General features: G+C 44.8%; 1 protein-coding gene across 1 annotated transcript in view; it reads left to right on the top strand.

Annotated features, from left to right (window-relative positions):
• Nucleotides 1-475: 475 nt before the first annotated feature.
• PRKCI (protein kinase C iota) overlaps nucleotides 476-14,223 on the top strand; it is a 42,724-nt gene continuing 28,976 nt past the window's right edge. The window contains exons 1-2 of the mRNA XM_019532725.1: nucleotides 476-597; nucleotides 11,544-11,665. Coding sequence (XP_019388270.1) covers nucleotides 491-597; nucleotides 11,544-11,665 — 229 coding nt within the window. The 5' untranslated portion in view covers nucleotides 476-490. The remainder of the gene's footprint in view (nucleotides 598-11,543; nucleotides 11,666-14,223) is intronic.

The following is a 14,223-nucleotide window of genomic DNA, read 5'->3' on the forward strand; positions in this document are numbered from 1 at the left end:
CAATTGCAAAGAACTCAGAAAACCGCACGTGTACACGCTTAACACTGGGGGCAGCCTTGCAAGGATTTCCAGGCTGCTGGGGTTGCCCTAGCTGGAAATCACTGGCTCAGTCCCTGCCGTCTGGCCCGATGCTGAGCAGTCCTGCTGACCCCGTCCCCATGCATCCACGGGGATTCAGGAGCACCGGCGCTGCCCTCAACGTCAGTCCCAGCCGGCCCCCCACGCGCGGGGGACTACAAGTCCCATCATGCCTCACGGCTCCGGCCCTGGGTTGTACCAACTGCGGTGGTGTGAGGGGGTGAATCCTATTACCGAGCACCTTCGAAGCGGCCCGCCCCCCGCGGTGTGAGCACTTGGTTCAGCCCGCGGGCAGGGGGCGGGGCAGAGGCGCTCTGGGGCGTGGGGGCGGTCGTTGCCTCTTTGCGCCGGGGCCTCGGGAGCGGGAGCGGCCGCCGCCGGGGGGGAGGTGGGAGGGCAGGGGCGAGCGGCGATGCCGACGCAGCGGGAGGGCAGCGGCGGCGGCACCACCATGTCCCATTTGTCGCTGGGCGGCAGCGACAGCGCTCACCAGGTCCGCGTCAAAGCCTACTACAAGGGGTGAGTGCGGCGGCGCGGCGTGTTCTGGGGCAAGTGGCATTTTTGGGAAGAGAGGCGTTTCCTTTTGCCCCGGCTGGCGCCTCCAGGCCCCCGCTGAGCCTTGGCCTTTTGTTCCAGGTTTTTGCACAGTGCTTGGGAAGAGACCCCCCCCCGCCTTTACCATCTAAGCAAGGGCAAGACTTGGCTTGGGAGAGAGATGAGCAAATAAAAATAAAGAACTAACAGGATGTGTGTGAGGAAATGCATCAGTGCTTTCATTAAGCCTGCATTGCTTTCCCTTTAGTAATCCATGTAATAATCACCGTTAAGATAAGGCCAAAAGCCGTGCTATGATTGGGAAAGTTTATATAGAGCTGTACGTGTGATATTTTGCATGTCACTTCCGTCCATAGCATCTCTGGTAGGCTGTTTTTTTTTTAATTTTTATTTTTTATAAAGAAGTATCTGAATGATGTTTACATGAGTGTTTCGAGGTGTAAAATTAGATTGTGTGTATTTGAAAGCCATTTACGATTTCCTTGCTACCAAGAACAACAACATGTTTCTTGTGTGCCTGTCGGTGTGAGATGCCTCTCTCTGTTCACCTGGGTGGAAATGCAGTTGTCAGTTCAGGTAAAGGATTGAAACTAACCAACTCCCTTTGTGACTCATGTTAATGATCCTGGTTATAAACGAGCTGTCTAACTGGAATGCCTTCCTCATGAGTTGTATGAAGGTCTCCTTTCTACATTTCCTGCCCACCCCCACTATTTTTCTCTAACTTTATCCACTCCAAAAAATTCTCTCATGCTCCATTTAGTGTGTCAGACTTCTCACCTTAAACTATCAGAAAACTTGCTAGAATATATGATTTTACTTGTGCCTGGCTTTGCACTTGGAGACTGAAGACCCTAAACTCTCTGACCCCCTAGCCAGCATGGAGAACAGTGCTTTTGCTCAAGGAATTTGGCTAGGGAAACTTTTTTTTTCCCTTCAGAAAAAAGTTGTTGGAGCTGACATAAGTGTGTACGTGTGTGTGTGTACATGTATGCGTATGTATCCGTACACGTTCTGATGGACCTTCATCAGGGAAGGTTTCTTGGTACAGGGATAGAATTTCTGGTCAAATCGGGGGGGATTTTTATGGTGGCATAAAGGCGAAGCAAACCAGCATGCATACCCCCTTGTCTCGTCACAAATGCCTAAAGCTTCTGGCCATAACTTGCGACTTGGTGGCATTCTATAACTATACAAGGGGTGTGCATCAGGATCTGTTCACCAGACCACCCCAACGAAAGATGATGTCCAGTGGTCACATATTCCTGGAAGACGGTTTTAGGCTGGAGATAAGGCAAAACTTCTTCACTGTCTGCGTTCCCAGAGCCGGGAATAGACTCCTTCCAGAGGTGGTGCAAGCACCTACTCCAGACACTTTTTAAGAAACATTTGTACGCTTATCTTGCTGGTATTCTTTGACCCTAGCTGACTTCCTGTCTCTTGGGCAGGGGGCTGGACCCAGTGATCTTCTGAGGTCCCTTCCAGTCCTAATATCTATGAAATCTATAATCGATTTGTGATGCTTTATTATGACAAGATATCTTTTAGGTTTATGGTGGAAGAGTGTGGTCAGCCCAGAGCTGCTGATGCTTTCCAGCAGCCCTGGGCTGGCACTCCCATGGTTTCAGGAGACATTTTAAAACAACGTGTGCCCTGAGAATTCCCATTCCTGGGGCAAGCAGGATCAGGCCGTGAAGTCCGGGGAGCACCTGCCTGGGTTCCCCTGTTTGGGATTTCACAGACGCCCATTGACACTCCAGTATGGTCCCAGACCTGAGACGGGCAATCAGCTGATTGGTGGGCCTGGGCCTTGGACCGTACTGGAGTATGGATGTTGCTCTGGTGTAGTCTTGGGGCTGAAGCTGCCAATCAGTTCACTGATGGCGTGTCTCTGTGGTCTCCAAGGCAAGTTTCTGTAAGCTGGGGAAGCTAGGGTTTCCCTTTTTTAGAGATGTGCCCTGGAAATATTTGGGGCACATCTCTGTTAATGGGGAGCACATTGCCCATTGTCCCACAACATCAATGGTGGGACAATGGGCAATCCGTATTTTGCCCAATGAGGTGAATCAGTTATGCCAGGCACACCCCTGGCATACCCCATCCTGGCATACCCCATCTGTTCCATTTGGTGACATCTATTTCTAGCCTTAGAGCAATAAATAGTCTACCAAGGTCTCTTGCCAGGGAAGTCAAGTCCCTTGTCTGAATCAAGTAGGCCATAGTCTTGAACATTGTTCTTCCATATTCCAGGTTAATGACCTGCCTGCCAGATCTTGGCCTGAAACAAGTCTCTTCATAACTCTTGGCTTTTGACAAGAATTTTGTAAAGCCTGGATTTACTCTGTAAATAGGAAAACTTCGGAAATTTAATTTTAGTGAAATCAAAAACAGATTTTCATGATGTTTTGCCCAGTTTTGTTGCTACAGTATCAGGTGTGAAGTGTGTAAATTTTAACTCTCTTGGAGTTGCTGAAGAATTAGGTAGCAAAAACAGTCATCTCATTGCAGTAGGACTTGAGGGCTCTTTTGGCAACCTTAACCATACTCAGCCTGATTTATTAGAACCTAGATCATTTGTTAGAGAGTGGCAAAGGTTCCCAGATGGTGCTGTGGCATTCATGAGAGATTCAACAAAAATTCAAAGAGCATATGAGTTTGATGAACAGTTTGAGGCACTATACCGGGGTAGGCAACCCCTGGCACAGGTACCAGAGCATGGTGCACACAGGCATTTTGCTTGGTGCATGTGCCTTGGGGGAGAGGGTGGGGAAAGGGGCTGTGCTGCCACAATAAGGATTGGGCCCCTCACGGCTCATCTGCCATTCACCCTTAGCACGCCAACATCTTACAAGTTGAGGTTACGGGTGTTTTTGCCTAAAAGAATTGCTGACCCCTGCACTCTACTTTGCCAACATCCATAGGTGTAAGCACTCCAGAATTGGATGTTAGCTGTAGCCAGACTAGGGATTTTGACTTGGACTAAAACCTTGAGGGTTTCTGATTTAGAGGGTCTTACCCCCTGCTCAGGGTCCTGCTGCAGCCCTGTAGGCAGAGGGGGCATGGCCAAAACTCACAGGAGGAAGAGGGAGTAGTCTGGCACCAACCTGGCCAGGCATGAGGAAAGGGGGCATGACCCAGCCCCAAACCACAGGGGGAGGGGAAGTGGCCCAGCCCCAACCTTGCCATGCAGGGGGAAGGGAATATGGCCTGGACTCGGTTGGGGGCAGGGAGAAGGGGGCATGGGCCACAGCTGTGCAGGAGGATATGGCTTGGCTCTGGCCAGGGTATGGCTTGGCTTTGACCTACCGCCCAGGGTTTTGGATTTTAGCAGTGGGGAGTGACAGTTAATCCTACCATTCCTCCCTTACTGCCAAATTTCCTGACCCTGGGGGAGCCCCATGGGCTGGATTCCAAGGCTTTTCAGGCCATAAAGGGCCTGTGGACCAGATGTTGAGCACCCCTGCTTTAAATCATGCTGGGCTGGACTGTACAGACTTGACTGAATCGAGAATACAAATATTAAAATAGCAGACACCTTTGAAATATTTTGTATTGTAGGAATTTCAATGCAAGATAATTGGAACTCCTTAAAAATCGGAATGCTTGTCATTGAGGGTATGATAAATATGTGGAGGAGTTGACTTCTGTGTTCGGGCCTTGGTTGAAAAAATCTAAAGTGTCTGGTGTTGCTTGCTGCTCTACCTAGTAGTTTAGATGTACACTTTTGTGGAAGACCAGAAGTGAAAAACTGGATAAATGTATCTGATTATCCTTTAATATTTGTTTTGTTTTGTTTTTTTTATAAAGGATGTATTATGAATAGCATGCAGTTCTTAAGGGGTAATAAAGAAAAGCCATTTGATCAAAATGGGAAGGGGGAGAAGTGCAGAAAGGTTCACATTCTCTTTCTGTGGGCTCTGGAAAACAAATTGGCCTGTTTTCTGACATCTCTGCTCTGAACTCAAGGAGACAGCAGCAATAAACAATCTTGCTATTGCTCATCTGCTACACTGTTGGGAAGATGGTAAATGTAAAATTTGGATGTAAACAGGCTACTTGTGTTTAAACTATAAGTTAAAAAATGTATACAAGTAATACAGGGAAGGGACTGCATGTATTCAGGCATTTTTTTTCTAATATGGGGGAACAGTAGATACTACTGAAATTTAAAGGAGTAAACTCTGTAAAATGGGGCTTTTAAAGTGAAGGTATTGTTTAACCTTTAGCATTAGAGGTGCAAATGACCTATAAATAAAGACCTCACTGAAAAAAGGACTTAATACAGTCCCTAGTCAAGATAAGGATGGTGTATCTTAGCTTCAGATGCAAGGCAGGGTAGGGTTGCATCTTATAGACTTACCAAATCGGAGATGCCTAAGCTTTTGTAAGCAGTGGTTTGCTTTTTCCTGTAGTCCCTTCATAACATCAAAGCAAAGCTTCTAAATAAGAAGTAGTGATTAGAATACAAAAGGTAGAGAAGACGGAGGATAAAGGAGGGGGCGCTGCTGGGAGAGGCAAGGTGGGTAAGAGAGAGCAAAACAAAGCCAGCTAACCCACTGAGGGACATAAGGGGTATAAAAGCTAATCTAGGTAATAGGATGAGAATCTGTAGTCTTCAGTTAGACCATATTTAATGCAGCTCAGTCTGGATGATTTTGTGTTCCTCAATTCCCTTTCAAGATTATTTTTTAAGGTGTTATTGTTTAAGAACAGCTGCTCTGAGGTCAGTGATGGGTTGTCTAGGGGGTCCCAAGTGTTCTGATCAGAGCTTTTTCATCCCTACTTATAGGTAGACACCTACTGAGACTGAGGTGGCAGGTGGGTGATTGTGGGGGCCAGTTGTGGTGCCGGCCACCATTCTCACCGTGTTTTCACAACAGGTCCACCACCTCCACCTCATTGCTGATTGGCCAAGAGGGCTGCCTTTTGTATGGCTCCACCCCTGGCTGATAATTGGTGGAGAGGGCCACCCTTCATGCAGCCCCACTCCTTGCAGAGGGGCAGGGCTTCACGCAAGGCAGCCTTCAGCCAGTCGGCAACAGAGGCAGGAGGGGACGGCTGCTGTCTTGGCTGCTCCCTGCCAGGCTGTGAGGCTGGGCCGCAGCAGCCGCTGGCTGCCGCTGGGGAGTTAGCACTTTCTTTTTGGTAAGTTTGTTTTTTTGTCCCTGGAGATTACATGAAGAATTGCAGAAACCACCGTTTTTTTGTGGTTTCTGTGAAAATCACAAAATTGCAATTTAATTAGGTCCCTGCTTATAGGGATCACCCTGTTTGTCCAGTGTAGACAGTAGAGGGGCACTGTAAGCAGGTGATGATCTGTATGACAGTAGGAGAGCAAACCTTGGATGTTTACAATCTGCATTACTTGGTCCAGTGATGATGTGGTCTGTGTGGCTGAAGGGGCACAGGAGGCATCTGGGTGCACTGTAAGGTCTGGTGCCTTGGTGAGAATAGGAGTTAGGTCGGGGCGGGCAGGTATTTTGGGCGGAGGGCCGCTTACTGAGTTTTGGCAAGCCATTGAGGACCACATGGCAGGCAGCCAGGAGCAGATGAATATTCATTTTCTAGATTTTTTTTAGGGGCCTGGTGGGCTGGATTTGGCCGGTGGGCTGCATTTTGCTCACCCCTGAGTTAAGTAGTTTGTGTTTTGAGGAGACACTGAGGCTGATGGGCTGCCTGTAAGCCAGGACAGGTTTGTTCCTGATGGCTACCTTGAGGTGGCTGTTGATTTCCGGAGAGGCTGGAAGTTGCTAATGATGCATCTAAAGGCTTCCAGCTGTGGGCTATAGGTGACAACCAAAGGGATTCTGTTGCCCTTGTCTTGGGATTGGTATTGTAGTAGGTTGGAGGTGGGGTCTGAGTCTGACTTTCTTGATTTGAGTAGCTATGGTTTTGGGTTTGCATTGTAAGTGTAGAAGTCTCTGCTCCTAATTCTTAATGTGTGCATCCCAGTAAGTGGGATCAGAGCAGATATGGTTGTGATATAGAGCTTGGCTGTAGACAGTGACTCTAACGGTGTTTTTCCGTTTTAGTTTAGTGCATTTAGCCTTAGTGCATTTAAATCTTTTTGTTTTAAAAAGAGTAGGTGGGGGAGGTGTTGCTAGCCTTGGCTATTTTCAAGGGGCCTAGGCTGAGCTGCAGAAGTGCTGCTAAAACAGAAGGCCCCAAAGCTTGTTTGACTTTAGAATGAACCTTTACTTTGCTGACCAAGCTAGTTGTCATGCCTTCAAAAGAAGCGCATTTTAAAGTGTCCCTTAAAACACATTTCAATATACAACTTCCTGCTTTTCTGATCTTAGGATAAGAAAGCAGCATTACTCAAGTGACTGAAGCAGAAGGAGGTGGATTCTGCCTCTCTCTCCCCTCCTTCTCCCCACATATGATTCGGGATGTGTGCTTTGGAGAGGGGAGCAGTAACTCATCCTCCATTTGCTTCACTTTCTTCATTTCTGTAAATGAGAGCGGGAGTAAATGTTAGCTCCACTCAGGTACTTGGAATTACTTCAGTGAAAGAACTGTGCAAGTATATAGTATTGTTTGAAAATCTTTTCAGGAACTCTGCAATAGGAAGGCTCCTTTCCCCACCCCTTGTCTGAGTATCATGTCTTAACATGCAGCTATGGGAGGGAGGTATACTGGGAAGTATTTCAAATAGTGGATAAAAATGTGTCTTGTGCAAATGACTTTGAAAAATGGGTATGTTTTGTGACAGAAATCAAACTTTTTCTTTTCCTTCTTTCCCCAGCCTCTTATGTCTTTAAAAAAAAAGATATGTTTACTCCTACATTCGAAATGTGAAACTATTCCTTCTTTTCAAAATTTGAAAAGATGAAGCATTTTGTTTCATCTAGTATAAGCCTTGTATCATATTTCTGTTGCCGCTGTTCTATCTAATTAAAGCTTCATAAACTCTACTATTCACCATGGAATTTGAACACCTTTTGGACTGAAAATTTCATTAGGCAAAGCAACTCTTCCAATAGGAAGATATGGGTAACTAGTCAGACTAGTTCTTCCATGGAACAGACTTGCTGTAGAAACTCTTATTAGTGAGTGAATTGGCTTCTCACCACTCAGAAAACAATTTTAATCATGACATGTTAGATGCTGCTTTATTCTACAAAAAAAATCCCTGGTTTGACTTATATTTACTGGGATGTGGGGACAAGGTAATGCGGTCATTTTGTTTTGTTTGCTTGTTTGGGTATTTTTTAAATAAGGTAAGAACTATAATAAAATCCCTTCCAAAATGTATTTGTGGCTGCCCAACATGTTCTGTATAGAGAGTTGAGAGTAATAACTAGGAAAATTTGCCCAAATACTAAAATATTTAGTGTATCCATCCTGCAGAGGCTGCTTTTTTTCTTTCTGAACTGAAAGGTAGCAAGTACTAAATCTAATTTTGACTACATCAACATTTGCCTTGCCTAACAAGATAACTGAAGTGTTTAATCACCTCAAAATGTTCAGGATATATTAAATCTGTAGACCTTTTATCACTACTGTGCTTTGTTTACTGTATATTGCAGTTAAGAGTCTACACTTTAATTAAACTTCTACATATCTATTGCATTGAGTACTTTATCACAGAAGTTTGCATCTTTCCTTCCACTACAACCTTTTATCCTGCTTTTCTTATTGCCACTGATGACTGACCATGAGAAAATAAAATTTCTCATCCAGATGTTTCCCACAAATATCCACTTGCTCAGGGAATCTTGTCGCTGCCTCTCCAATATTAACTTGTTCTCCCCTTTCCTTATTCTCTCCAGAACTTAAACCTTCAAACAACTTGAATTTGCTCTAACTTATCTGGTCTTAGGGTTATATATTGTGGGAGTGACAGATATAACATTAACTCTTAGCTTTAAGTGAAATCCTAGCATGCCAGAGTTTTGTGTCTCACAGTGTGGAGACAGGCACCATAGGAGCCTTATTTTGAGCTGGGAGGGGGTGTAGGGACTAGCATGGACTGTGTGTTGGGGAAAGTGAAGGCATTAGGGGATGTGTGTGGGCATTTGGAGGAACAGCACGAGCCTCTCTCCTTCCAGATCTGCACTGCTCTGGCCTCCTGCATCCCTGGATAGACTTGAGGTGTCCCTTCGAAAATGCCAGCTCTTAGTTTTCACTCTTCTTTTGCCTACAGGAAAAATAATAGAGCAGAGGACTCCAAGAACTGTGGCTTTCTGTTTGAAGTCTCTGGGTTTATCTTGTGAATCACGTTAGTAAACCTAACAGTGCTAATAACATTGTGTGGCAATCCTGAAGGATCTCAAGGCACCCTGTTTTGAGAAACGGAGCTCAATGGCAGTATTTCTCAACCTGTGGATCATGACCCAGGAGAATATATGCAAGGGTCACGAACAAACTTTAAAAATGGATTCTCCTTTAAATAAGAAAAATGTGGGAAACCATGGCTTCTCCCTTACAGGCTGGCAGAGTTCCAGCCTGTAAGGGGCTGCTTGGGGCCCTCCATGCCCCAAATAACCACCCCACACACTTGAGGGTGGGGGCAGTGGGTGGGGAGTGAGGGGCACTGGGTTGGGACTTGTCATTGATCTTTATGGAATGGGTCCTGGTACAATAAATCTGGAGAACCACTACTCTAGGGAATAGTGAATGGATGTGATGTTTTGCTGAGCCTGGTGAAAATATGGGGGGAGTTGTTGGTGTTTGGGATCTAGTAGGAGAAGATATGTGGAGGAGGAGGGGATGTGGAGCCTTCTATGTCACTGAATGGGAAGGATTTCAGCTTTCTTAATTGTGGCTCTGTGCTCAGTGCTTTTGGCATCTCAAAAGCACAAGACCACTTAATGAGGACAATTTCTTACTTGTTTTTTTGTTTGTTTGTTTTGTTTTTTTACTGTTGCAATAGTTTTAGAAACTCTAATTCGTCGCTGAACTGGGATATAAAAAATGTGGTGGTTAAATGATCTGTTATGCTAGTAAGCATTGTTGGCAGGCCGAGGTGTTTTTGCTATCAGTAAAAAACCCAAACCAAAACAAAAATGTCTTGGGTTGGCAACCATGTGTGATTGCAGTAATGTACACCTTGCTGCCAGCACCACAGGAGTCCTTGATTCATCCTACACACTGGTACACCCAACTATACCCTGTCCCTTGCTGCATCTCCCAGGATGATGCCACAGTGGATGGGATTGGGCGTGTGAAGTTATGCTGGGGAGCAGGAAGAGGAGCGTGAGCAGCCTCTTTCCTATCCCTGCTCTCTGCACTCGGTTGGGCAGCAGCTGCTACAGCTCCTGCTGTAGTTGCATGAGCCTGGCTGCAGTACCTGAGGGACAGGCTTGCTGCATGAGTCTGGCTGTCACAGACTCTATAGGGCTGCTCCTGATGTCCTATTCACTCCTTTCCCCCTCCCAGATGCATTTCTGGGCTCAGGGCTGCACTTCATGAAGAAAAGCCCTGATGTATGAGACAGGGTGCATTGCACTTGTCTCACCCCTCACCCCAAAGATACACAGGAGTGCATCTACTCAGTTTCCTATAGCCAGGCATCTTGGGGCAGCCATGGAGAAGACTTCAGGGGTGGAGGGAGCCATACTAGCACCCCCTCGAAGCCCCTGGTACTGCCTAGTCATGCTACTGTTCAACCTCACACCTTGTTGCTTCCCCCAGCTTTATTTTTGCTGGCTCCACTCCCTCTCCCCTTCCTCTGGGTTCCACAGCTCCCTTCCAGCTGCACCACTGCCTGCTTGGTCCTTTTAGACAAGCAGCTGTAAGAGGCAGGGGATGCAGCACTTGCTGGGGTGGGCAACAGCAGTGCTGGGAGAGGAGCTGCATCCACCCAAAATTTGCCATAGCCCCCCTTGCAGTGCTGCCACTGCCTATCCTGAGTGCAGCCCAGCTCCCACGCTGGGAAGAGCCCAGTGCCACCCCGGCCCCAGCCCGCAGTGGCAGCCTGCCCTCAATGTGTGTGCAGATCTGGGGGCACACACCCCCTTATGCTTCCTGGGGTGTGCGCAGCAGCAGAAACCATCCCCTCCCTGTGCCCCCCCAGATGAGCCACTCGCAGCTCAGTCTCACGCCCTGCCCCAGCTGCACAGTGCCTGCCCCAGCCCCACACCCACTCCCTCACTGCAGGGGCCTCGACCTGCCCCCTCACTCCTTCCTTCACAACAGACCTACCAGCCAGACCTGGCTATGCTCCTGACCACCTACATGCTGCTTTGCGGCTGCATGCATGGATAGGGTGTTTTTTCATAGATTCATAGATTGTGAGGGGCTGGAAGGGACCTTGCAGATCATCGGGTCCAGGCCCCCTCCCCCCGGAAGACAGCTGGGGTCAAGTGACCTCTTCCCCCACATCTCTCTTTTTCTTTTTTAGACACATTGTAGCATACCCCCTCTTGCCTCCATTTCCTGCCAGTATATCATAGTACTGATATAACTTGTATATGCAATTAAAATGCTGTCCTATCCAACTGGCAAGTGGCTGCCGTTTGAATGACTCTTTGTTTCTATACAAAATGTAGGGTTTATGTACTTCTGTTATCAAAAATAGGTACCTTCTCCAGTTTTCAAATAATTGGTTAATAAAATCACTTGTAATCTAGCCACTTTGCCAAAAAGAAACTATAATGTTAGATCTATTAATTCTGTCATTAAATGTCTAATTAATTTATTTGTAACTGATGTACAATACACTGATGAAAATCAATTAAGAATGCAGGAGAGTATTTGCCAAGATGAAAAATAAAAGGAATCTTATGGGGCAACTAGTTTATCTTTTTCTCTCTCTCGCTCATGTCCTCCACCCCCTCTCTTTCTCTCTCATCCCCTCTTCGCGTTGGCAGTATAAATTGGGGCCTGAATAGCTCTTAACCCTGTGTACAATCATATAATTAATGGATTTGAATGCTCATTTCTTTCTTTCTGTCTTTCTTGCTCAGGGACATCATGATAACCTATTTCGAACCTTCCATCTCATTTGAAGGACTGTGTAATGAAGTTCGAGACATGTGTTCATTTGACAATGAACAGCTCTTCACTATGAAATGGATTGATGAAGAAGGTAAACTGTTACCAAGTACTACAAGATAACATATTATGGAGATCATATATTTGTATTATTGTGGATCTAAAATGAAATATATGTACAGTTCCTACAATTGAATTTCTAAGACTGAGAGAGAACTAGCATGGTCCTAAGGTTGACCTCCATTATAGAGCTGCCAGTAAAACTTCAATTTCTTGGGCATCAAAATACGTAAATTACTTGTTTATATACTGAGCATGTATTGACAGTACTTACTTAAAGTCCCAATTATCCTCGCTCCATCGAAGAGCAGTGTGGAGTCTCCTTGTTGCTTAATAGAGACATTCCATGTGGAGCTGTTAGGCTGCGAGTGCCCAATTCCTGGCTCTAGGTTTGAAACAAAGGCTGGCTTTGAGTATGAAACCAAAAGGTTATGCTCAGAGACTGAAGGTTCAGCTCAAAACCTTAGGTCTTACGTGTAGAACCATTTCCTGAACTACATATTAAATATAATGGTAAACACACAGCTGTGTAAGCAGGGTTGTGCATCGCTGTCATTTTCTACTTGACACCACTTTTCCCATCCAAAATTAAAAGAGGTTCAGTTTGTTCAGCTTCAGCACTGGTCCACAGTCAGTGCTTACACCATGGAAGTACTGAATGAGCAGGTTTGCCAGATGGTAATATGAACTCAAGAGGTCTGAAAAGACCATTTGGCTGCAGCCTCATTGCTTCATGGCAGATGAGTGACACTGTAGAATGGACATAAATGATGATTCAATTTATCAGTGACATGGAGTACACTTACAGTATGTACCTCCACCATTATGGTAGCACTGAGAATTTCCTAGAACAGCTGCTTCCATTATGAGGTTAGGCCTTAACTGAACACTAACTTCTTTTTTTTTTTAATAGAAAAACATCTATTTACAAATATTTCTACAACTATATATGTATGCAATGAAAGAGAATTTCAGCTTTTGAGTTGAGGGCCTGAAAAATATCATTCTCCTCACTTCCATTATGGGAATGAACTAGCTTGGGTCAACAACCCCTGGCACGCAAGCCCATTTTGCTCAGCACACCTCCACCAGCCAGGGCTCTAAGCAGCTGCTGTCAGCCATGGAGCTCAGGCTGCTCCCAGCAGGCAGCTGCTGCAAGCAGACTGGGCTCCGTGGGCCGGCTGCAGCCTGGAGGCTGCAAACAGCTGTTCCGCGACACTCTGGCACTTTTCAGGGTAGACATTGTGGGGTTTTCGGCATTCTGGCCAAAAAAACTATGGCTACTCCTGGACTAGCTGTTAGGGCTGTGCGAAGCTTCGGCTGCTGATTCGATTTGGAAGAGATTTGGCCCGATTTGGCAGCCAAATCTCCAAATCTGAATTGAATCAGGAGATGAATAAAAAGGTCTGAATCAATTTGAAGCTCTCCGAATCTTTGTTCTACACATACAGAATGTGTCCCCATACCTCCTCCTCAAAAAACCCCAAACCTAACAGACCCCTTAACTTCAGCTTTGTAGCTTCAGAGGTTGCAGAGTCAAGCCAGTGCTGAGTGCTTGTAAAATCCCATGGCATCTACTAAATATAATTCATATGCATGCAGTGTTTGCCTGGCTGTCCAAAATATTGTCAATTCTTCTAATCAAGTTTTTCTAGAAACTTGTAATTTGGCTTATTTCAGAATCCTTTTCCAGAACTTAAAAAAAACCTCAGTACATCTTTTTTTAATACACGTAGTATGTAAATTGTCTTTCATGCACATGCTATTTTCTTTCTATTATTTTAGAATAAATTATTCATGGTTGTTGGCATATATAACAGGAAATATAGTGCTTAATCAGTAAGTAGTGAATTATGGCCTAAATAAACTGCCTATTACAAGTACAGGAGTAAACTATTAAGCAGTTTAATTGTAATGATCATTTACTGGATTTTTTCCTGTGTCATTTCTATTACCAAGTCTAACTATTTTAGCCCCTGTAAAATAAAAAACATTGTAACTTCCATTTTATATATCCAGCGTGTGCTTACAAAGCTAAACCTAACTTAATTATGAAGGTAGTCTCTCTTAAGATAAATGGATGCGACTCCCCTGAAAAAGTAAATTTTCAAGTAATACAAACTTCAACTGCTTTTTGGCCTAATTTTAGATGTACCACCTTTAGTTGCATCCCTGACATGCACTGAGAGACTTGCTTTATTAACCATCAGATATTAATCTTTTTTTGTTTAATGAAAACTCTAGGTATGATTGTGTTGTACTAACACAACAAGTAAACATACCCAGTCTTGTATTTTGACATTAAAAAAACAGCTGCACTTCTGAAGAGTTTGTGTATGCTTGTTGCTATAAAAATTATTTTTTAAAGTTATGTTGGATGCCTAAAAACCGGAAATGTTAATGTTTGATCTTGGAAGATACTTGCTAGTTATTCCCTTTTATAAATCCATCTAATCAGCAGGGATCCTGGTTTTCTCTTTTTTAAAAAAAAACTGTGAATTCTCTGATTTTAAAAAAAATATTCAATTCTCTGATTAACTCACCCAAAATTTTATTCATTCATTTATTTATTTTTATATATAGATTTTTTTT

Source organism: Crocodylus porosus, unplaced genomic scaffold, assembly GCF_001723895.1.
Source record: "Crocodylus porosus isolate Cpor-Errol unplaced genomic scaffold, CroPor_comp1, whole genome shotgun sequence".
Lineage (NCBI taxonomy): Eukaryota > Metazoa > Chordata > Crocodylia > Crocodylidae > Crocodylus > Crocodylus porosus.